General features: G+C 42.9%; 1 protein-coding gene across 4 annotated transcripts; it reads right to left on the reverse strand.

The window, feature by feature from the left end:
- Window positions 1–2,075: 2,075 nt before the first annotated feature.
- On the reverse strand, window positions 2,076–22,452 carry CD160 (CD160 molecule). Of its 4 annotated transcripts, XM_030935511.1 has the most exons (6): window positions 22,263–22,449; window positions 17,293–17,398; window positions 13,825–13,969; window positions 11,172–11,498; window positions 5,653–5,790; window positions 2,076–2,745 (listed from the first exon to the last, which is right to left on the reverse strand). In XM_030935511.1, exons 3-6 carry the CDS (start codon window positions 13,895–13,897, stop codon window positions 2,738–2,740), a joined length of 546 nt encoding a protein of 181 aa, XP_030791371.1. In that variant the 5' UTR covers window positions 13,898–13,969; window positions 17,293–17,398; window positions 22,263–22,449; the 3' UTR covers window positions 2,076–2,737. The 4 variants fall into 4 exon arrangements, with proteins under 4 accessions (XP_030791371.1, XP_010372758.1, XP_030791370.1 ...); XM_010374456.2 differs by lacking the exon at window positions 17,293–17,398 and having other exon boundaries at window positions 22,263–22,448; XM_030935510.1 differs by lacking the exons at window positions 2,076–2,745; window positions 22,263–22,449 and having other exon boundaries at window positions 5,248–5,790; window positions 17,293–17,339.
- Window positions 22,453–24,873: the final 2,421 nt, after the last annotated feature.

Raw genomic sequence — 24,873 nt, forward strand, 5'->3', positions numbered from 1 at the left:
GCACTCCAGGGCGACAGAGACCCTGTCTCAAAACAAAAACAAACCCCCAAATTATTAGATTCCCTTCCAGCAACGTGATAGCCATATTATTAGTATTTTTGATTAAAGAATATGTAACAAAAAGCTGCTATGATTTCAGTAAAGCTTTTAAGTCAATGTATCTTTCTTTTTTTTTTTGAGACGGAGTCTTGCTCTGTCGCCCAGGCTGGAGTGCAGTGGCTGGATCTCAGCTCACTGCAAGCTCTGCCTCCCGGGTTCACGCCATTCTCCTGCCTCAGCCTCCCGAGTAGCTGGGACTACAGGCGCCCGCCACCGCGCCCGGCTAGTTTTTTGTATTTTTTAGTAGAGACAGGGTTTCACCGTGTTAGCCAGGATGGTCTCGATCTCCTGACCTTGTGATCCGCCTGTCTCGGCCTCCCAAAGTGCTGGGATTACAGGCTTGAGCCACCATGCCCGGCCTAAATCAATGTATCTTTATTAGTCACACCAGAATTTACATCCAATTGAAATGTATATACAAATACTTGAAAGATACTTATTCAGGCTGAAGGCTATGCTGTATAGATTCCTTCTAATAACCTCATGGCCTCACAGAGGTTCAAAACCATGGTTGTGAATCACTCACGTAGACTGGGACTAAGATGTGTGTCCAGAAAACTACCTGTTATGCATGGAAATTTGTAGGATTATTTGAAGTCAGTTTATCAACACATTTTGGAAGCCAAGACACAAGTATTTTAAATTTCTGTTTAACCAAGTATTGAGAGATAAGCAGAGTAAATAACTCTTAAGAAGCAAAACTCAGTTGGTATGTACAAAGTATGATTGCTTTGTATGTATTCTGCTTAGTTCGAGTCAGAGCTAGTAATCTAATGCTCTTAAATGTCTTCATAAACTTGGGCAGTGATCATGTTTCCTTTCTGTGATTATGTGTCACAGATTTTTATATGTGGACTATAATTAGTATAGTACAATGGCTGAAACCTTTCCTATAGTTGGATATATCTTCTTTCTGAGACTTCCAATGATTGTATAATGTTGAGTAGCTCCAGAAGATTCTTTCAATAGTAAAAACAAAAGACATCTCTACCCATGTGAGCTTATTATTTAGTTAGTTAGAAACACAGAACTAACATACATAAAACAGGTAGAGAAAGATTAAGATGAATGTGATATAATGGAGAAAGCTTTGGTGACTTTGGAGTCAGAATTCAAATGGCTCTAGGTTCCAAATCCAGACTCTCATTTGATTCTCAGAACAGTCCTGTGGAAACAGAAGATACAGTTGGCAGTATCCCTTTTTACAGATAGGTAAACAGAAATAGCATCTCAAAACCTCATTTGCACTGGACATGGTGGCTCACGCCTGTAATCCCAGCACTTTGGGAGGCTGAGGCAGGCGGATCACTTGAGGTCAGGAGTTTGAGACCAGCCTGGCCAACATGGTGAAACCCCGTCTCTACTAAAAACACAAAAATTAACCACGCCTGGTGGTGCATGCCTGTAATCCCAGCTACTTGGGAGGCTGAGGCAGGAGAGTTGCTTGAACCCGGGAGGTGGAGGTTGCAGTGAGCCGAGATCGTGCCACTGTACTCCAGCCTGGGCAACAGAGTGAGACTCCTGTCTCAAAAAAAAAAAAAAAAAAAAAAAATTCATTTGCCCAATGACAAATAGCTGGTGTGTTGCAGAGCCAGAATTTGAATCCAGATCTTTTTGACTCTGTGGCTGGTTCTTTTATCTCCATAGGATACAAAATCTAAAATCCTTAGTTTGAGGTTCAAGACTATCGCTAATAAGGGTCTTACTCGTCTACTTCAGCCATATCTCTCTCCGTTCCCACAAACCTTAGCACCCACATTTGGCAGGTCCTTGCCAAGGAGCACAGGTAAAGTGTCTCTTTCCTTTTAATGGCTCACCATGGAGCTGTAGCTAAATTTCTGTGCTCTTACCCCTTTATTCATATAGTTCCTCCTATCAGGAATATCCTGCCCACTCTCTGCTTAACTATGACAATAGGTCATCTGTCCAAAGAGAAAGAAGAGAGTTTGTGGATTTAGAAGAAAAAAGACTGCACATACTGCTATGGGCATTTATTTAAAAAGAGAAATGACCAAAGAGGTTAACAAGTGTTTAGTTGAAGCTGGGCAGTTGTCGTCTGTGGTGCTCCTGGTCTGCACAAATCTTCCTCTTCCCCCAGCAGTGCTGTGTGGATGTTGTTGAATGTTGAGGTCTGTCTGCATTTCCTCATTTTCATGCCAAGTCAGTCACTGGGTCTGGCTTTTTCCTTTCTGTCCTACCTATCTTTGCTTGTTTTCTCTCTCTTTCCTTTACAGTGTTAAATAAAAAATTATTCCCCCAAAATTTGGTGTTCTCATTTTGTTTTGACTTATTTTACTATGTTGAGGAGGAGGGAGGAAAAGTTGTTCTGGGGTACAAAAACGCACATATTTATCCAATATTTGAGGACTATACCAGCCACTTTGGTGAAAACTGTTCTGTTTATTTACTGGAGCTTAGGAGGGAAGAAGGCGGGTTTGCTCTGATGGTGAGCAGTAAAGTCAAGGATCACACTGATTTGCCCCAGCTTGTATTTCCACAGATTCTTGGTATATTTAGCGTCTCTTCCCCTATGCCCCGTTGCTTTCTTCTCTGTGCCTGTTGTAATGAGAAACATACTAAGCTAGAGTCAGACTCATCTTGCTGTAGCTTTTTAAAAAAGTTTCTTTTGGCACAAGGCTTACAAAGCTGTAGAAAGAAAAAGAAAGTTTGTATTACTGCCTTATAACTTAGAATAGCAACAAAATACCTGATATAATGAAGTCTGACCTGTCCTGAGATGTGTGTTTGATAGGCCCTCATGACTGTAAAGGGATTGGAAAAGGAAAGTGGGAACTATTTTATGTATTGCACATTACTAAATTAGGGTTGTAATCTTGAGCAAATCTGATTCCGGTGGGAGTGGGAAGGGGGCTAGTCTTTGATCGCTCCTTGCTGGAAGGGACAATCGAAGCAATAGATGCCACTCAAAAAGTTGAAGGTAGGTTTTCCATGTATAGCTCTGAATTGTCGGCATAGTGACAAGACAAGGCTATTCACTGAAATTAGCTTCATGAGCTGAGGCACAGAGATCCAGGAAACTCCCTCCTCCTTTTCCCCACATGTAGGCATGATAGCTTGATCTATGTGGTGTTTCTGGACCTGAAAAAGCATGTGTACTGTTCTACTGAATACTACCTCTTTCCATAATTCTACTAAGCCTTGAGTTGGGGGAGAAGGATAAAGAAAAGAAAGCTTCTAAGTAGTGTATATTTTCTCGTTTAATCAAATATTGAGCTTTGGTTTTTTCCTTTGGTTAACTTTAAAGCTACTTGAATTGGATACAGGAGAAAACAAAACATTGGATTAAAAAGCTCATTCTCTTCACCTGAGTGGAAAAGGAAAAAAAGTCCAGATTTTTTTTTTTTTTCTCTAGGATGACTTGGGAATCAGAGATAGTAACTGGTAGTAGGTTGTATGGCTAGACTCAATTTACCCTTTAGAATTTTTATTCTAAAATAAAATGTATTTTACTGGTTACAGTAGCCTAACCAAGGGAATTAAAAGTCAATAAAAAATTATGTCTAAATGGTCAGACTCTTTTATATTCATGTTTCCTCCTGAAAACTGGCATAGGCTTAAATTTGGAAGATCCTTATCAAGGATTACGGATAAGGTCTGTTTTCTTTTTGAAATCTGTGTTTTCTTTTGATGACTTGCAGATAAGGGACTGGAATAGGGAATATTTAGGTGGTCCTGTTTCTGGAAAGGGGAGGAGTCAATCTCAGAATGAATGGTGTGGTAAAGGAGGTAAGAGGTGCTTTGCATATAGTAGGTCATTACTGAGTGTAAGGTTTTAGAGTGAGAAGGATCTGTATTAATTGCTGTGACAGGCAACATTTACTCTTTTTTTTTTTTTTTTTTTTTCTTTGAGAAAGTCTCAGTCTGGCACCCAGGCTGGAGTACAGTGGCATGAACATGGCTTACTGCAACCTGAACCAACCTGGGCTCAGGTGATCCTCATGCCTTAGCCTGGGACTACAGGTGTGTGTGCCACCACGTGTGACAAATTTTTTATTTATTTGTATAGATGGGGTTTCGCCGTGTTGCCAGACTGGCCTCAAACTCCGAGGCTCAAGGGATCTGCCTGCCGCAGTCTCCCAACGTGCTGGGATTACAGGTGTGAGCCACCGCACCAGGCCCTATTTAACTTCCTTGTGTTGTTTCCTGATGAGTAACCAGCGGATGTTTGCTTGCAAGGGTTGTGTAAGGTTAGAATCATGTGTAAACATCTGATTCATCTACAGGTTCTTTAACAAATTTATTAAGAGCGTGCTATACGTGTGGGACTTTTTGTTGGGGTAAAGACGACGAAGTCCTTACATATATAGAGCTTACATTCTGATGCCACTCAAAACAGTGGTATTGATTTGAGGAATGCGTAAATAAAATGGAGTTAAGAATGCCAAGGACAGCCGGGCGCGGTGGCTCAAGCCTGTAATCCCAGCACTTTGGGAGGCCGAGACGGGCAGATCACGAGGTCAGGAGATCGAGACCATCCCGGCTAACACAGTGAAAGCCCGTCTCTACTAAAAAATACAAAAAACTAGCCGGGCGAGTTGGCGGGCGGCTGAGGCAGAAGAATGGCGTAAACCCGGGAGGCGGAGCTTGCAGTGAGCCGAGATCTGGCCACTGCACTCCAGCCCGGACGACAGAGCGAGACTCCGTCTCAAAAAAAAAAAAAAAAAAAGAATGCCAAGGACAGGCAAAAACCTGAATCTGGTGCTTATTATGCAAAAACAATGACAAATTATTGGAAGTTTCACTTTTATTATCTAATAGGGAAAACGCCAATCCATATTGGTAAATGGTTTTCAGAAGACTCGGCTACATGTGTTTAATATACTCAATCTGGCCATCAGCCTTTGCTGGGGAGCTGCAATGTTCAAAAACCCGTCTCCAGGCCGGGCACGGTGGCTCACGCCTGTAATCCCAGCACTTTGGGAGGCCGAGGCAGGCGGATCATGAGGTCAGGAGATCGAGACCATGGTGAAAACCCCATCTCTACTAAAAAATGCCAAAAAAATTAGCCGGGCGCTGTGGAGGGCGCCTGTAGTCCCAGCTGCTTGGGAGGCTGAGGCAGGAGAATGGCGTGAACCTGGGAGGCAGAGCTTGTAGTGACCCGAGACTGTGCCACTGCACTCCAGCCTGGGTGACAGAGCGAGACTCCATCTGAAAAAAACAAAAAACAAAAAACCATCTCCAAACGAAGTCTGTCTCTTGTTCCTCTAATAGTCAAAAATCTGTTGCTTCAACTTGTAGTCCTGTGTTCACACAGCGAGTAGAGGTGGTTGTACTAACTTGCCTCTCACAGGCCTTCTTTCCTAATAAGTCTTACCTCCTACCCTTTGGAAAGTCTGATTTATCTGTCTTCCTCCTCAGTGCCTTTGGATCAGTGAAACTGGTTTGAACTTTCCTATGGATAACCAGGGCTTGAGTAACATTTTCCTCTCCCTCTGGACTTCCTTTCCAACCTTCTCCTGGAGAATAACCAAGATGGCAGAAATACAATAGCACCCTCATTGCATGGGATGCTTACGGCTCTTTTGGACATACCTTGAAGGACCACGAGGCTGGTGACCAGCATTACCCAGACCTTTTCTTGTAGGAAGCCTGAACTGAGAGTGCCTTCACTGTGGCTGAACTCAAGGTGTTGTCTTTGTTTCAGTCCCGTCACTGTGTAGTTCCCTGTCTCTGGTTCAAAAGAGAATCACGGATCAGGGGAGGGTTTCAGAAATAATCAGTACCTCCTTTTGCATCATCTCATAACATCTCTTTTATGATCTCCAAGGATTCCTCCTGCTGTAATTTGTTGCCCAAATAAGTATCTTTAACATTGTGGGTAATGATGATGTACTTAAGCGGCCATAAATAGAATCTCCTGTGTGTCAGACACTGGGGATGCAGATAGACCTTAAAGTAATTCTAAAGTTTTGCCACAGAGATAGCTGAAACAGCTTAGTTGCCTTGGACTTGGGTATCCCCAAATAGCCCCATTTTCTAGAGTGGGTCAAGCAATTTAGCATCAGTTAAAATCTTGCCCTTTGGAATAGATCTGGGGTTTTTTTGTTTGTTTTGGTTTTTGTTTTTTGAGACAGGGTCTTGCTCTGTCATCCAGGCTAGAGTGCAGTGGCGTGATCATGGCTCACTGCAGCCTCAAGCCCCGAGCCCAATCGATCCTCCCACCTCAGCTTCCCTAGTAGCTGGGACTACAGGCATGTGCCACGACACCCAGCCAATTTTTGTATTTTTTGTAGAGACAGGTTTTCACTATGTTGCTCAGGCTGGTCTCGAACTCCTGGGTTCAGGTGATGCACCTGCCTTGGTCTCCCTAAGTGCTGGGGTTACAGGCATGAGACACCGCACCTGGCCTAGATCGGGATTTTTATCCGTCATATACTAGTTGGATAAACGTAAATTATCTTCAAGCTTGAGTTATCACAGCACAATAGCTCAAAAGACCATGCAGATTAAATAATATAATGTCACTTAGCACAATGCCTGGTCCACAGCAAGTAAATGGCAGACATTGTTTTTTATTTTATTATTTTTTTGAGACAGAGTCTGGCTCTGTCGCCCAGGCTGGAGTGCAGTGGCACAATCTCAGCTCACAGAAACCTCTGCCTCCTGGATTCAAGTGATTCTCTTGCCTCAGCCTCCCAAGTATCTGGGGTTACAGGCATGTGCCACCACACCCGGCTAATTTTTGTGTTTTTAGTAGAGATGGGATTTCACCATGTCGGCCATGCTTGTCTCAAATTTCTGATCTCAAGTGATCCGCCTGCCTCAGCCTCCCAAAGTGCTGCGATTACAGGCGTGAGCCACCCCACTCAGCTGACATTGTTTATTATCTGTTACCTGTCTCCACCAGTTTTACTTTCCAAAATGCACCTAATTTCCACATTTGGGGAACCATCCAGATGTGCTGACTCTAATACTTAAATATGCTGAGAAGATGAGAAAAGCATTCTTTCTTAGGGAGAATCTTCACAACCAAAACAATGTATTAGGAGAACAGGAATTTTAGGTTATAAGGAGCAAGGACTGTGTTGTACCTCAGTCTGTTCTCCAAGGCTTAGCACTGGGCGTGGGATGCACAATACATATTTGTTGGATGAATGAAAGAGGAGTATCTGCTAGTGCAGTTTAACTGAAGCAATGTATTCACATAAATATAATGAAATGCTATAGAGTCTGTAGTGCTAGGCTACAGTAATTTAGACTTTATCCCGTAGACAGTGAGAAGCCATTAAAACTTTGAGTGGTGTGGCATGTACCAATTAGCATTTTGGAAAGACAAGCTGGTGGCAGTATGTAGAATGGATTGGAGGCAGAAACAGTATTTAGAGTTGCTGGACCATTTATTAGGCAACAGCTCAGTGCTAGGCCCTGTGGTAGGTGTGGGAGATATAAAGGTGAGTAGGGTACAGTTGCTGAACTCAGGGGACTCACTTGTTAGGAGACTGTTGGAATATGTTAAGTGTGAGGTGATGAAGACCTGAAAAACACCTTTGGAAGGAAAGGAATAACAAAGTACTGCTGTGCGGAAAACAGTAGTACTTAGTAACTCTCTGAATTGGGGGTTAAGAAAAAAGGAGGAACCAAAGGTGACTTCAGTCATGAACAGAAACAGGGTCTCAGGAGGATAGCTTTGATACTGAGTTTGAGGAAATGGTGGGGCATCTAGGAGGTAGGAGTACAGTTGTTAGTTTAAATGTTTAATTAAAACTTAGGAAAGAGGTTCGAACTGGAGAAGTTGATTTGATGGTCAATTGCATTGAGATACTGGTTTAAATCATGGATAGATGAGAACTGGGGAGAGAGAGTAAAGAGACAAGGTTGAAGTGATGAGAAGTGAGTCTTGGGGAATGAATACTCATGTTTGAGAGGTGGGAGGAGGAAGTAGAGAAGACAAAAGAACAGCCAGGCTGGTAGAGAACCATTGGAGTACAGTCACAGAAACCACTAGAGATGACAGTTTGATGAAGGAGGGAATAGTCAGAAGTGCTGAATGCTATAGCTAGGTCAGACAGGAAGACACCAGGAAGCAAGGAAGAAAATCAATCAAACTAAACAAGTTGAACATTTGAATTAACTAGGAACCAGAGGAGGTGATTAAAAACATTTGTTCAAAGGCTCTGGGCCAGTTTTTCATGGGGGGAGGGTGGTGGTAAGTGGGTAATTTATACTTATTTTTCTTTAAAAGTAAGATAGACCAGGCACGGTGTCTCACACCTGTAATCCCAGTACTTTGGGAAGCTAAGGCGGACAGATCACCTGAGGTCAGGAGTTCGAGACCAGCCTGGCCAACATGGCAAAGCCCCGTCTCAACTAAAAATACAAAAAAATTAGCCGAGGATGGTGGCGTGTGCCAGCTATTTGGGAGGCTGAGTCAGGAGAATCCCTTGAACCTGGGAGTGAGCCAAGATTGTGCCACTGCTCTCCAGCTTGGGCCACAGAGTGAGAGTCCGTCTCAAAAAAAAAAAAAAAAAGTAAGGTAGTTGTAAGTTCTTAGAGAATAATAGCAGTGCCCTTTTATCCTCCTAGGCTTATTGTCTGAGACAACCACTGCCAACTCTTTGAGATGTCTTATATTCCTAAATAATATGCTCATATTGCTGCTTCCTAGTGATAAAATGTAGACATTTTCTATTGGCTTTCTGCTATAGTAGATAAAGGTTATACTTTTACCCATTTTCCTTGTCTGCATTCTTGCAAAAATAATTGTATCACAAATTTTATTTAAATTAGTCATGTTTACATAATTTGGATTTTTTGCAGAATCAAGTTGTGTGCTGTGTTTCTTTTGTAAAATGTAGTTTTTTCTAGAGCCTGATTTTATTTTATTTTTTTACTGGCAGAGTTTTCCATATCCATTTCTTTAATCCTTTTATCGAGTCTTTAATGGGCCTTTAGAAAGATGATCTATCAATTCCATTTTTACCTCCTAGAGATTTCCCTTCCAGAGTCTTCTTTCTCTTGCTCTCTTCTGTACTAACTGCCCTTTTTTAATTTTAGAATTTCCTTTTTTTTTTTTTCTTTTCCACTTGAGATGGTGTCTCCCTATGTTGCCCAGGCTTTTCTCTAACTCCTGGGCTCAAGTGATCCTCCCACCTTGGCCTCCAAAAGTGCTGGGATTACAGGCATGAGCCACTGTGTCCAGCTTAGAATTTCCTTTTCCCTGTTAGATTCCTTGTTTCCTGTATCTCATTTTATCTCCTTTATGGATTCACTTTCTTGTTTGACTGAAGCACATCCTCTGGTAGCTTCTTTGAAAAGATCACATGGAAGGCAAATTTTTTGGAGTCGTTGTGTCTTGTGATAGTATCTTTTTTCTTTCCTTATATTTGGTTTATAGTTTGGCTGAATATATAATTCAAGGTAAACTTTTTTTTTTTTTTTTTTTTTTTTGAGACAGAGTCTCGCTCTGTCGCCCAGGCTGCAGTGCAGTGGCCGGATCTCAGCTCACTGCAAGCTCCGCCTCCCGGGTTCACGCCATTCTCTCGCCTCAGCCTCCCGAGTGGCTGGGACTACAGGCGCCCGCCATCTCGCCCGGCTAATTTTTTGTATTTTTTTTTAGTAGAGACGGGGTTTCACCGTGTTAGCCAGGATGGTCTCGATCTCCTGACCTCGTGATCCGCCCGTCTCGGCCTCCCAAACGGAGTCTCGCTCTGTCGCCCATGCTGGAGTGCAGTGGCACAATCACGATTCACTGCAACCTCCAACTCCCGGGTTCAAGCTATTCTTCTGCCTCAGCCTCCCAAGTAGCTGGGACTACAGGCGTGCGCCACCATGTTCGGCTAATTTTGTTTTTTGTATTTTTAGTAGAGATGGGGTTTCACCATATTGGCCAGGCTGCTCTCAAACTCCTGACCTCGTGATCCGCCTGCCTCGGCTTCCCTAAGTGCTGGGATTACAGGTGTGACCCACAGAGCCCAGCCAGGTAAACTTTTTTTTTTTTTTTTTTTTCACAGAATTGTGGAGGCTTGCTCTGTTGTCTGGGAATATAGGAACACAGACATTTTCTGTTGGGCATAATTTGACTGAAGGAAGCCACATAAAGCTGGGGCTGGAGTGGCCATATTTAGGACATGCCAAAGTAGTAATGGAGCAGGAGGGGCATGCACAGAGTGAAAAAGACAGGTGCAGAAGCCAGAGGCGTTGCCGCCTCAGAGTTTGAAATGGTAACTGTTTTGCTTCCTGTCCCCTTTCTAGTTTCTGATTCCAGGAGCTAGAGCTCATGAGGGCCAGCTGTACTTTTTGCTTTATTTTTTCCTCCTTTAATCTATGGTACCTTGAATGGGTTTCTGTTTCTTCCAACTAAATGCTCCTTAAGACAGATACTCATATTATCTCAAACCTAATCTCTTTGCCTGAATTTAGAAATATAGCCACATTTCTGGGAGAGTTCTGAATTGGGAATCAGGAGACCTAATTTATTTATTTTTTTCTTTTCTTTTTTTTTTTTTTTTGAGACGGAGTTTCACTCTAGTTGCCCAAGCTAGAGTGCAATGGTGCGATCTCAGCTAACTGCAACCTCTGCCTCCCATGTTCAAGCGGTTCTCCTGCCTCAGCCTCCCAAGTAGCTGAGATTACAGGCATGCACCACCACACCCGGCTAATTTTGTATTTTTAGTAGAGATGGGGTGTCTCCATGTTGGCCAGGCTGGTCTTGAACTCCCAACTTCAGGTGATCCTCCCACCTCAGCCTCCCAAAGTGCTGGGATTACAGGCGTAAGCCACCGTGCCTGGCCAGGAGGCCTAATTTCTATCTGTTTTTACTTTCACCGGTCAGTGAGTAGCATTGGACAAATCTCTTCAACCCCTGTGTCACCATCTCCCTGTCAATAAAAATGCGATGGCCACCCCAGTAAGAGTTTTTAAATTAAAGAAAAAATGAGTTTATGTTTGTATGTGCATGTTGAAGAAAGGCAGCATCTGCCAATGGGAATGCTGGAAAAGGATTGAGGAAGAAGGAAATTGCCTATCCAGGACCCGAACCATCTGGTTACATCATCAGCTGTCAACCCTGCTTAGTGTCCCACCTGGTGGCATTAGGGGTATTAGAGACTCACCTGTGACTAGAAGGGAGACGAAATGGCCCTGAAGGCGGATGCCTGACTTCTGGTTTGTGGCACAACACTGGTAGGTCCCACTGTGTGACGGTGTGACTTGGCTTATGGTGAACACTAAATGAGATGATATTTCACCAACACCATCTATCCCAGGATCCCTTTTAAGTCTCAGCTGTTTTAAACTGGTCCCAGGAAAACAGTCTCCAGACTTGTCCTTGCACAAAAACACTACCAACTCCTCAGCCTCTTCTTTCTTATGCCACACAGTGCAGATTAAGTTTAGTCGTGTTCCTTCCTGGGAAGCTGAGCTGGTGATGTTAATGCATCCTGGAATGGAAAGGGAAGAATTACCCAGAGGTCAGGTAGTGTTCTTTGAATTTCACCATTACTGCTCCTTATCACCAGAAGTCTTCAAGGAAGGACTGAAGCAGAACCTGGCAGCAGTGCTGGCAGACAGGAAATACAAATTACAGCTCTATCGATGGCTGTGTGACTGTAAGCAAGTTACCTAACTCCTTGGGCAGTAGTTTATTCATCTGGAAAATGAAAATTAAGGGACTAAATAATATGCTCAAAGCATCATTCCATTCATAGGTTTATTTGTTCCTCCACTTAACAAATATGTTTAGGTATTCACCCTGCCAAGCCCTGCTGGGGCAATGATGACTAGGACATGAGGCCCACTGTCATACCTTTTTTTTCCTAACCATTAGATGACCGGGGATTTTTAATTAAAAAAACATTTTTTTAAATAAGGTCTTGCTCTGTCACCCAGGCTGGAGTGCAGTGGCATAATCATAACTCACTGCACCTTTGAACTCCTGGGCTCAGGCAATCCTCCTGCTTCCACCTTCCGAATAGCTAACACTACAGGTATGCACCACTATGCCTGGCTAATTTTTTGTGTTGTAGAGACAGATTCTCACTATGTTGTCCAGGCTGGTCTTGAACTCCAGGCATCAAGCGACTTTCCTGCCTCTGCCTCCCAAACTGCTGGGATTACAGGCATGAACCACCGTGCCTGGCCGCTCTCAGAGTTTAAAGCCTAATGTAAAAACAGATTAGCAAAAAATTACAATTTAATTCCACAGTTATTATAACTGAGGAATCTTAGAGATTCCTGAGTCTGAAGAATCAGGAAAACTTCACAGTGAATTTAGTGCTGGAGCTGAGACTTGAAGGATGAGTAAAAGTTTTTCTAAGAAATACAGGATGAGAGAGACCACAGAAATACCAGAGATGATTAAAAACAGCCACTGTGTGGAAATGGAGTGAGAATGGACTGGAGAAACAGACTAATTATTGAGGGACCATTGGTAGCCAAAGACCATGACTCTGATGGTGCCAATCTGCCGACTGGATGATTTTCCCTGTAAGTAATCTATAACCTGGATACAGAAGTGGAGAAAATAGTTGGGTTAACCCAGGATGTTTCGGCTCAATGGGTGTCTCTGACCTAATTTTCCAGTGCGTTGGCCCTGCCACCTTTGTACTACCCCTCACTATCCTCAAACTTTGCTTCCTTCTGTAGTTTATATTTTATAGTCCATTACTATAATCTCTCCCTTATATCCACCCTCAGCTCCCTTAGCTTTACTCCCGCTATGATGGATCCTCGCAAAACCCCAGCCTTGGTTACATCCAGCTGTCTGCTAAAACCTCATCAGGCAGATGCTGAGGCTGCCAGCCCCACTCCCTTGGCAGCTTGATCCCCTATGGCTTGCTTTTCCTTGTAAGACTCCTCTTGGTATACACAGTGAACTAAATTCACTCACATGAAAATGGTGAAGAGGCAGAGATGGAGGCTTCCCCCTACATATTAAATGCAATTCTCTTACAAGAGTAAGAGATATGGGTCTTACAAGACCCGTATCTGAGGGAGACTTGCAATCCCAGCCATTGATTAACTCCAAAATGGTTTATATTTTATTTCTACTTTCCAGCTGGAACTTCTATAGGGTCTCTATTAGAGTGCTTTTCTATATATCAAATCCTCAGTATAGCTGTAGAGACAGGTGTTACTGTTCCTGTTTTATAAATACACAAATTGAGGCACAAGTGGTTAAACTAGCTGCTGAAGTTAATGAAGATTACAGTATCTGGATCTCAAACCTGGATTTCATAAATTTATAGTATATAGGAACCTAAAGGAATCTTAGGTTGAGGCACAGATTACCAGGCTCTTTGAAACACGTGGCAGAGGCAGAATATCTGATAGAGAGGCAGTAGTATCAGTTCTAACAAAAAAGAAAAAGACACTGTATTTTTTTACCCTTTCCTTAATGTCAAGAATAGTCAGTCAGCCGGGCTCCTGAGGATCACCTGAGGTCAGGCCGGAGTTGGAGACCAGCCTGACCAATATGGTGAAACCCCGTCTCTACTAAAAATACAAAAATTAGCCGAGTGTGGTGGCATATGCCTGTAGTCCCAGCTACTCAGGAATCTGAGCCAGGAGAATTGCTTGAGCCCGGGAGGCGGAGGTTGCAGTGAGCCGAGATCGCACCATTTCCAGCCTGGGTGACAGAGTGAGACTCCCTCAAAAAAAAAAGAGTGAGTCCTTGGTTTCCCCATCAGAGAAAATCATGGGATCCAGCCCTTCCCACAAGCCCAGGATCCTCCCCATGGCCGTCTCTGCTCTAGGGCCTATCCTTACCACCAAACTGGATGTCCACAATTGCCAGCAGGATGGCCAGGGCACAGCAGCCTCTGCTGGTTTCCATTAGCATCCTGCACGCTGTCAGCAGGCCCAGGAACTTGAAGCAAATGTTGGCTCTGCTGGTATCCTTGGCTTCAGTCTCCTGAAAGCACAGGGGGACCCACTAGACAAAGCCTTCCAGGGCTCCAAGACCATCTCCCCATCCCAGGCACTAGCTTTGATTGGCTAGAGTATGATGGAGGTAGAGGAGGGCTTGGGCATGAGAGTCCAACTGGCTGGGAATTGAGGTGGTAAACCAAGTGAGATATACTGGGAGGGCGAGGGAGGGAGAGACGTAGGGAGACACTAAAGGCTGTTTTCTCATATATATATATGTTTTTTTTAAAGTTAAATTGGATTGCTGGGTCAAAGAATATGAGGATTAAAACTTTTTTCTACTATAAACAGATTGCTCTCCAAAAAGACTGTTGAGAATCAGATGTTCACCAAGAATGCTTAATAGTGTACATTTCCTTATGCCCTTGCCAGCTCTGGGTATTATCTGTACTTTAAAATGTTTGCCAATCTGATAGCTGAAAAATTAGATCTGTTTTATGTTGCATTTCCATGATTAGTGAGGTTGAGGATCTTTTCATATGCTTATTGGTCATCAGTATTCCCTTGTCTATGAATTGTGTGTTCATATTCTTTGTATTTCTTAACTCAACTTTTAGGAACTTTCTCTAGATTAGAGATAATTAACCCATCTGCCATTTCTTTAGGCAATCCTTTCTCCCAATTTGTTGTTTGTCTCTTCTCTTTGTTTATGATGCTTTTTTTCACAAGGAAAATTTACATTGTATGTAATTAAATACAACATATCTAATCATATTTTCCTTTAAGTTGTCTGGGTTTCCTGCATTGTTTAGGAAAGTTTCCCTCCAATTGAGGCTATCATTTTCTTTCAACATTTTTATATTTTACTTTTTTATGCCTTCTAATCCTGGCTGAGAAAAATTACCCGTTTCAAAATAAACAAACTGAAGAAAAACGAACACCCGAATTTCATCAATAGGGAAGTGGTTTAATAAGTTTCAATTAATCTATGCAATAAAATATTATATATATTAAAAGAATGAGATACTTCTATAAATATGGGCCTGGAGGGATATTCATGATATATCATTAGGTCAAAAAGGGCAAATTGCAATTATGTATATAAACTAAATGTATTTTTATTTTAAAAAATCCTCTCTGTGTATATATGTTTTAAAAATATAAAGTTTTGTAGTTTATAACTTTTGAATAGGTAATTACATTCACAGCATTTAAAATTCAAAAGGGGAAAACAAGAATTTTTCTATAAATTTATTTTTCTGATTTTTATAATCGGCTTGCCTAGTCTTGCCCTTCCTACTGTGTGTACCACCAAGAAAAAATCCTATTGGTATTTTAAAATTGGGATATGTTCAATTTATATTTTAACTTAGGGAGAACTGAATTTGTTGTGACATTGATTCTTTTGATCTGAGAATGTGATATTCATTTTTCAAATATATATGTCTCAGGTATGTATAGAAGTTTTCTTCATAAAGTCCTTGTCCATTTCTTAGCTAAGTTTGTTTCTTGAGTAATTCATATTCTTTTTCACTATTGAAAATGTCATCTTTTACCCATTATATCTTTTTTTTTTTTTTTAATATACTTTAAGTTCTAGGGTACATGTGCACCTTGTGCAGGTTTGTTACTTAGGTATAAATGTGCCATGTTGGTTTGCTGCACCTATCAACTTGTCATTTACATTAGGTATTTCTCCTAATGCTATCCCTCCCCCAGCCCTCACCCCCCAACTGGCCCCAGTGTGTGATGTTCCCTGCCCTGTGTCCATGTGTTCTCATTGTTCAATTCCCATTCATGAGTGAGAATATGCAGTGTTTGGTTTTCTGTCCTTGTGAAGTTTGCTTAGAATGATGGTTTCCAGCTTCATCTATGTCCTTGCAAAGGACATTAACTCATCCTTTTTTATGGCTGCATAGTATTCCATGGTGTATATGTGCCACATTTTCTTAATCCAATCTATCATTGATGGACATTTGGGTTGGTTCCCAGTCTTTGCTATTGTGTACTGCAATAAACATACGTGTGCATCTTTATCATAGAATGATTTATAATCCTTTGGGTATATGGCCAGTAATGAGATTGCTGGGTCAAATGGTATTTCTAGTTCTAGATCCTTGAGGAATCCCCACACTGTCTTCCACAATGGGTGAACTAATTTACACTCCCATCAACAGTGTAAAAGCATTCCTATTTCTCCACGTCCTCTCCAGCATCTGTTGTTTCCACTCATTGTATCTTTTAACTTATTTTTTCAGTCTCCTTATATCATTCATTATATCTTTTAATTTTTCATTGTTGTTCATATATGAAAGGCTATTTTTTTAATAGATATTAATTTCATATCCAGCTCCCCTCCCTTAATTCTATCATTTTTCAGTTGATTCTCTTGGATTTTCCAGTCATGCAATCATATTATGTGTAAATAATGATAATTACTTCTTTTTCTGTTTTATATCTCTGATTTCTTTCTTCTAATTGTGTTGGTTAATGTCTCCAGGAAAATATTAAATAATAATGGTAATAATGAATCTGTGTCTTTTTTCTAAGTTTAGTGGGGGATGCTTAAATGTTTCCTTTTTAAGTATTATAGTAGCTTTGAGAATGAGATGTATTTCATTATGTTAAGGAATATACATTTATTTCTATTTTATTAAGAGTTTAAAAATGTCAAGGATGGATGTGAATGTTTTATTAATTGCCTTTAAATATCAACTAAAATGATATTATTTTTCTTTAAGATATATTAAGATGGTGATCTACATTAAAAGATTTCCTAAAATTGATACATCTTTGCAGTCCCAGACAAACAAACAAAAACTGAAACCATTTGGTCATAGTATGTTGTTGTTTTCTTTTGAGACAGAGTCTCACTCAGTCGCCCAGGCTGGAGTGCAATGGCACGATCTTGGCTTACTGCAACCTCCACCTCCCAGGTTCAAGCGATTCTCCTGCCTCAGCCTCCCGAGTACCTGGGATTACAGGCACCTGCCACTGCACTCGCCTAATTTTTGTATTTTTGGTACAGGCGGGGTTTCACCATCTTGTCCAGGGTGATCTTGAACTCCCGACCTCGTGATCCACCCACCTTGGCCTCTCAATGTGCTGGGATTACAGGCGTGAACCACCACACCCAGCCTAGTATGTTATTCTTTTCATATGCCACTGTATTCTGTTTTATAATATTTTATTTAAATTTTTAAAAATGGAAAGGCCCAGGTGTGGTGGCTCATGCCTATAATCCCAACACTTTGGGAGGCTGAAGTGGGAGGATCGCTTGAGCCCAGGAATTTGAGACCAGCCTGGGCAACAAGGTGAGACCCTGTCTTACAAAAAATACAAAAATTAGCCAGGTGTGGTGGTGCGTACCTGTAGTCCCAGCTTCTCAAGAGGCTGAGGTGGGAGGAGCCCAGGAGTTCACGGATGCAGTGAGGTATGATCTTCACTGCACTCTGGCCTGGTTGACAGTGAGACCCTGTCTCAGGAAAACCAAGAACAAAAATTACACACACACAAAAATTAACCAGTCCTACAAGATATTAAAAATATAACACACCATGACAAATGGAATGAGGTTTCGTTTTTAGAAATTCTTGGATGATTTAATATTAGGAAATTATTAATTAACATACTACTGCATCAAAAAAGAAAGTCAATATTACCTTCTGATAAAGTCTTACATTAATTCCCACTAAAATCCTAAGTAAAATGGTAATGGATGAATACTATTCAATATAATGGAGAAATGTATATCTCAGATAAAATTTCAGCATCATATTTAATGGTAAAATATAGGATAATTTAAGGCAGAGATGCTTCCTATTATTTCTGTTATTTTACATTGTTCTGGAAGTGTTTGCCATTACATTTAGACAAGAAAATAAAGCAAAGGGTATAAATATTGGAAGTCTTAAGGCAAATTTATTACTATTTATATGTGATATAACTTACATCTGGAAAACCCAAGAAACTTAATTAAGAATTATTAAAAACAATAAAAGATAGAGTATCTGAATAGGCAGTTCACAAAAGAGGAAATAGAATAAAAAGTTTTTTGGTTTTACAAGTATTTAAGGAATTACAAATTAAAAATTCAGAGTTCAGAATTTCAGAATTACCACCTGTTAAATGAACAAAAATTTAAAAGATTGATAAATCAAATTTTGGTAAGGGTAAGAAGAAATAGGTGCAATCATTCACTCTAGGTAGAACTATACATTGTTATGGAGCTTTGGGGGAACATTTCAAATGCACATACCCTGTCCCTTAGGCTATAGCTTACAGAAATAAAAGCATGAGTGTGCTAGTATATATGTACAAGGATATTCACTGCAGCATTGTTTATAATACCAAAAAAATAGAAACAGCTGAAGGCCAGGTGTGGTACCTCACACCTGTAATACCAGCACTTTGGGAGACTGAGGCACGCGGATCATCTGAGGTCAGGAGTTCGAGACCAGCCTGGCCCACATGAAACCTGGCTCTACTGAAAATGCAAAAATTAGCTGGGTATCATGGCAGGTGCCTGTGATCCCAGCTACTCAGGAGGCTGAGGCAGGATAATTGCTTGAACCTGGGAGGCGGAGATGGCAGTAGCCAAGATCACACTACTGCATTCCAGCCTGGGCAACAGCAAAACTTCGTCGCCGTCCCGCCCCCACAAAAAAAGGAAACAGGTGAAGACCCACTAGTAAGAATGGTTGAATAAATTATTGCAGATCCACAAAATAGAATGTTATGTAATTATAATTTGTATAAAATTAAATTTTCCTAATAATTATATTACCATAATTATATAATATAATTATTAGAAAGTATGGTAGAAGAAAAAGTTCCATTCATTATAGCAACCAAAAAAACCCATGAAATGTCCAGAAAAATGTAACAACATTCGAATAGGACTTATAGGATTAAAAACTATACAGTACTATTAAGAAACATAAAAGAAAATCTAAGTAGAGACGATCGTTAATTTTGTCTGTACTTATCTGTACATTTGTCACAATCCTAATAAAAAATCCTAATAAAACATCCCAGCAGCGGCTCATGGTATGGCCCCAATGACCTTTCCCCTAGCCTTGACCTCTTCTTGCTCCCTCTCCTGTGTTAAAATACCTTCATGCTATACCAGAATGTCCTGGTGACTCTTGAAACATGGAATATTTAGTGACAAAGCATCATTTGATTCAAAGAGGAAGATAAAGAAGGATTGCAATTATTGATTCAGCCCAGAATTATGGTTAAAAAGCCTAGACTCTAGAGCCAGTGTGTTTGTGTTCAAATCCTGGTCCCAAAACTTAATAGTTGCATGACTTGGTCAAGTTTCTTAGGCTCCTGGGCCAGGCAGTATGCTCAGCCTTTAATAAATAGACATATTTCAGAAACACGGAGCATATATAATGTGTCAGGCACCATGGGGCACAGAGAGATCACTAACACAGCAGAGGCAAAGACGTTTTAGTGGTTCAGTGGTCTCTAGAGTCAGACCAGCATGTTTGAGATCTGGCTTTGACACTTACTCTCTGTGTAATATTGGGCAAGTTTCTTAACCTCTCTGAAAATGAGTTGACTGACCTATAAAATGGTGACAAAATATTTTCTTCCTAGGGTTGTGAGGGTCAAATGAGGTAACCTGTGTAAACTACTTAGCATAATGCCTGGCAGAGACTAAGGGTTCAATAAATGATAGCTATGCTTATTTTTATGCTTTCGTATATTGGAATCAATGGACAGTGTTCCAGGCACATCTACCTACAAGACTGTGTTTAGTCCTTATAAAACACTAAGCCATTATTATTTTTTAAAATTTATTATTTGCACGAAGCATGTAGAGGCTTGGAGAAGCCTTGCGACGTGCTTAAAATCATAGCTCCTAAGTTGGGGAGCAGGATTCTAACCCAAGTTACGAGAGTCTTTCTCTTGGAGTCCTCTTTGTCCCTCTCCTCACAGCCACTCATCCATTCACGAACAGCTGTAAACAAGAACGACTGTACTAAGAACAGTAATAAGGTTATAAAGTGTCAAGGGGCAGGAAAGGAGAAATTCTGGATGAGCGATGTGGAAAGGCTGCAAGATGGCAATGGAGTTAGGCCTTCGTAGATGTTTGTGGGCTTTGGGGAGCTGGTGCCTGAAGAGTACGGTGGGTGAATTAAGGTGGGGAATGGGCTGAGGAGATCGGGCTTCCTTCCAGTCCTGGCTCCGCACTACGTAGCCATGGAATGTTGACAAGGTCGTGTCCCTTCTCTAGGCGTGTTTCCTAAGGGACTGGTGCAGCGGGATGGGAGGGGCGCAGGGTAGGGACCGCTTCCAAGGAGACAGAGGACAGGCAGACAGGTTCGGAGGGGCTGATGCAGCCGGTCACTCCGCTGGAGTGGCCAGGCTTCGCAGTGCCTAGGGCTGAGTTGAAGACGAGCATGTAAGTCTGTTGTGGGCCACTCACCAGCGCTGGGGGGAGGCGGGGTCTGGGCAAGGATGCTCTGGGAAGTGACCTTGGTGCCCGGGAGGGGAGCATCTGGTGTGATGCAGGTCGCGCAGCGCGGAGCCGGCGGCGCTGATTCCGCACTCTGGCCGCTAGAGGGCGCTGCCTTCCAGCCAAAGCCGAGTGACCCCAACCTGCCCTGCGTTGGTCACTCCAGCCATGGACCCATCCAGCGAGCATGGGGGCTAGACAGGGAAAGCCTAAACTAGGAGGGGAGTTGAAGGGGTGCAAAGTTGGGCCTGGTGGGTCCTGGGGACGCAGCATGTACTAGAGCGGCACCTGGCCCTCAATAGGGGGAGAGCAGGTGGTCGTGAAAAGTCTGGGAGTTTTCCGGGCCCACTACACGCCAGGGGCGGGTCTCCCCTCTTAAAACGTTGTGAGCCCCAGGGGGGAGGGTGCCCGTGCAGTTGGCATCCTCACCTTTGATCTTCCCCAGGGCTCCCGAGCTGTGCTCGTGGCCCCAGAGCCCGGGGCCTCTCTCAGGCAACAGCTCACAGACTGCGGGAAACTCTCCCCTCCCGCACCTTCGGAGGTGGTCCTGGAGTCTCTTAGGCTCCTGGGTTCAAATTCAAGCTTTGTGTGACCTGTGGCACATTGCTGGACCTCGCTCAGTCTCACATTCCTCTTGTGTTTAAAGCTCCCTCATAGGAATGTGGTGACGGTTAGATGACACATAAAGCTTTGCCAGAGGTTTTCTGGGAAGGGTGGGGACAAGATGGCAAGAAAGAGACTCCATTTCCTCTGTCACCGGAGCCCGGAATCTAACTTCTTGGAGGAGCTGGAAGGTCAGCTCTGAGCTCCACAAATACCTCTGAATACGGATCTCCCACAACACTGAAAAAGATGCCCAGAAAGATCTCGTTTGCTGCTGTGAAGGGGCTTCTTTTTCTATCTCCACAACCCCAACTGCCTTAAAGTAGAACCAGACTTGTTAGTAAACAGACGTTTGGGCTGGGGGGCCCTTGAAGCTCTTGTCTGAGATTTCGGGCTTCCTGCTCAACACACCAAAGCAGGCGCCTGAGGTAAAAGGGCCATGGACCTCTTTGGTGGTCTGGGAAGGCATATGGAGTCCCTCCTCAGAATAACATTTAAAAATTAATAAGATACATGGGATAATAAAGGGAACAAATGATGACAAGACAGTTGTCAAAGCATGAGAAGAATGTGTGATAGAGCAGTACACATGCTTCTTTAGATCTGGCATCAGCCTAATAACTGTTGTAATTCTGTAGTAGTGCTGAGCGTTAATGTCATTTGGAGAAATCTATAACAACTGTAATGAGATTTGAAAATATTTGTGTTTTCTATTGATGGCAAATTCTATTGTGGTTCATTGTCTATATTCATAACTGAAGCAAGTGCTAACTTTCAATTAAAGATTAGTGAAAATAAAGATGTATTTTTCCCAAAAATTCACAAATCCCATGAACGAATCTATTCATGGACCTCCCAGAGGTCCACGACGTGAACCACCTAGGACGTGAACTTCCCCTAGAGGTGCTTCACAGCGCCAGCTCCAAGCCCCGTGGTGCCTCCGGCTTGTCTCAGCCCAGGCCTTGAAGAACTCCAGCAGAACGCTGATCTAAACTTTGGTAACTTTCCTCTGGTAATTTGAGGAATTCCTCCATTTGAGGAATGTCAGAATGGGGCCAGGATCCCTGAATGGCCATGGAAGAAGAGCAAGCATGCTGGTCTGGCAGGCAGAAATAACCTTCTCCCCAGGGTCCAGAGGACAGAGGACATTTCCCTCCAAAAGGCAGGTTTCTCAGGGACCTCATGGGAAGCCTGTGCTTGCCTGAGCAGTTCTGTCAACCATCCCGTCCCTCCACCCGGACCCCAGGTCCCCAACAGATCTTTTTACCTCAAGACAGAAGTTCTTCTTTCTTGCTCTCAGGCTGGGGGCTCACGGTGAAATGGCTCTCAGTCCTCAGATTGTTCTTGCATCTTGTTAAAACCCCATCTCTCCAGTTTCGTCATTGCTCACACTTTCATAGCTGTTATATTCAGTCTTTGAAAACCACAGGATGGGTCGTTAAGCAGTCAGAGATCTTTCTCCACCCCCACTGTGGATTTTTTTCTCCTTTCTCTCCTGCAGCTGGTCCTCCATCTCCTTCTTTCCTCTCCCTTGTTTTGTCTTTTTGGTGTTAGAAATAGACTAGGGTGCTGAGGGGGCTGAGAAAAACCACCTCTTAAAATTCTTTTCTTTCCCCTGGGGAACAAAGATTTTGCATTTGCTAATTCATAATAAGGAAAGGACTGACGATAGAATAACTAGAAGATAAAAGGACAGAATGTCCTCTCAAGTATAAAGAAAGGTACCAAGTCTTCTCCTGAGAGTAGGTTTTGGTTAGAAGTAGGACAGAGAATACAGCTGCTCCAGGCTGAAAGGGAAGAAGGGCAGGGAGCTGTCAAGAAGGCTTGAGTGAGGGTGGTGGTGAGCAGGGGAGGCAACGAGTAGGGGCACCAAAATGGTCCTGATGTGGTTGGGGGGGAGGATGAATGACTGACCTTAACTTCCCACCCATTTTTTTTCTTTTTTTAATTAATTAATTAATTTATTTATTTATTTTAATTTGAGACAGGATCTTACTGTCACCAAGGCTGGAGTGCAGTGGGGCAATCATAGCTCACTGCAACCTCAACCTCCTAGGCTCAAGTGATCTTCCCACCTCAGCCCCCCAAGCAGCTAGAACCACAGGTGTACACCACTACACCTGGATAACTTTTTATTTATTTATTTATTTATTTATTTATTTATTTATTTATTTAGAGATGGAGTCTCACTGTGTCACACAGGCTGGAGTACAGTGGCGTGATCTCAGCTCACTGTAACCTCTGCCTCCTGGGCTCAAGTGATGCTCCTACCTCAACCTTACGAGTAGCTGGGATTATGAGCACCTGCCACCATGCGGGACTAATTTTTGTATTTTTAGTAGAGACAGAGTTTCATCATCTTGGCCAGGCTGGTCTTGAACTCCTGACCTCAAGTGATCCATCCGCCTGCCTTGGCCTCCCAAAGTGCTGGGATTACAGGCGTGAGCCACCATGCTTGGTTGATAACTTTAAAAATGATTTGTTTGGATGAGGTCTCCCTATGCTGCCCCGCCTGCTCTTGAACTCCTGGGCTCAAACAATCCTCTGGCCTTGGCCTCCCAAAGTGCTAGGATGACAGGCCTGAACCACCATGCCCAGCTTCACATCCATTTCTATTCTGTTCTATTCTTCCTTGGTCAGTGATGGCTTGGGAGATTACGATTGTTCCTAAATTCTAGGGTTGTGCCCTTAGATGGCAGGGGCATTAGTCTGAGAATCAGAAACATTGGGCTCTAAGTCTTGCAAGGCTGGGCCAGGCCCTGTGCCAAAGGGCACAGCACACCAGGAAGCCCCCTGGTTCTGGGGGAACACCTGTCATGGTTGACACCCAGTGCCAGGCTACGCAGGAATTCAAGGGTGCAGGGAGGGTGGGGGAAATTTTTTCATGACTAGTCTAGAGCCTCTCTTTTCCTTGTTATTCCTGTTATTGTAGTACTCTGTGGTCCTAAAAACAGTAGGGTGCTCTGGGGTTTGAGAACTCCCAGATCGCTCCACTGAAGCCATCTTCAGATGAGACAGATATTAGAAATATTTCTTCACTCCAAGCTGGGCATGGTGGCTCCCACCTGTAATCCCAGCATTTGGGAGGCCAAGGCGGGCAGATCATGAGGTCAGGAGATCGAGACCATCCTGGCTAACACAGTGAAACCCGTCTCTACTAAAAATACAAAAATTATCTGGGTGTGGTGGTGGGCACCTGTAGTCCCAGCTACTTGGGAGGCTGAGGCAGGAAAATGGTGTGAACCCGGCAGGCAGAGCTTGCAGTGAACTGAGATCGCACCACTGCACTCCAGCGTGGGTGACAGAGTGAGACTGTGTCTCTAAAAATAAAGAAAAAGAAAAAGAAAAAAAAGAAATACTTCTTCACTCCATCAAAGTGTTAGCTTTCACTGCAGAATGAGTCCGTTCTGGGAGCCTGGGGGTTGGGAACCCATGTTGGGAAGAGGAGTGTCTCACCATCGTCCTGGTCACAGGACCAGTCCACCACAGCCTACAGGATACCGGGTCCCACAGGTATGAACTGCTAAACTGGGCCTGGTTTCTGTTATCCCAGTATTCTTATTTGTTGTCGCTATGACAGTGTTCAAACAGATGACCTCTCTGCTCTCTCAGCTGGAGACCTCTCCCTCCTTGCGTCCATGGGATCCTTCCAAAGGTTGGCTCTGAGAGCATTCAGCATTCCTTCTCATTGAGGAGCTGTAAAAGAGTGATTATTAGCAACATGAAGAGAAGTTAAAGGCAACCAGGGTTGCGGGTGAGTGAGGTTGAGGCCCCTTTCGTGCTAGTTTACACACATGTATTCATACTGGTTATTGCAAAAAACCTCAAAGTTCTGCAGAGACCTCAGGGCTCAAAAGTGAATTGCAGCGTACTTCCTT

Source organism: Rhinopithecus roxellana, chromosome 8, assembly GCF_007565055.1.
Source record: "Rhinopithecus roxellana isolate Shanxi Qingling chromosome 8, ASM756505v1, whole genome shotgun sequence".
NCBI lineage: Eukaryota > Metazoa > Chordata > Mammalia > Primates > Cercopithecidae > Rhinopithecus > Rhinopithecus roxellana.

Excerpts from the sequence above, each read along its gene's own strand:
- CD160 (XM_030935510.1), bottom strand. The coding sequence starts at position 13,897 with ATGCTAATGGAAACCAGCAGAGGCTGCTGTGCCCTGGCCATCCTGCTG. Across the intron at positions 11,499-13,824 it reads TGTGGACATCCAGTTTGGTG|GATGCATTAACATCACCAGC; the intron begins GTAAGGATAGGC and ends TTTCCATTCCAG. Across the intron at positions 5,791-11,171 it reads CGTCTCCCTTCTAGTCACAG|AGACAGGGAACTACACAGTG; the intron begins GTGAGTCTCTAA and ends CTTTTGAACCAG.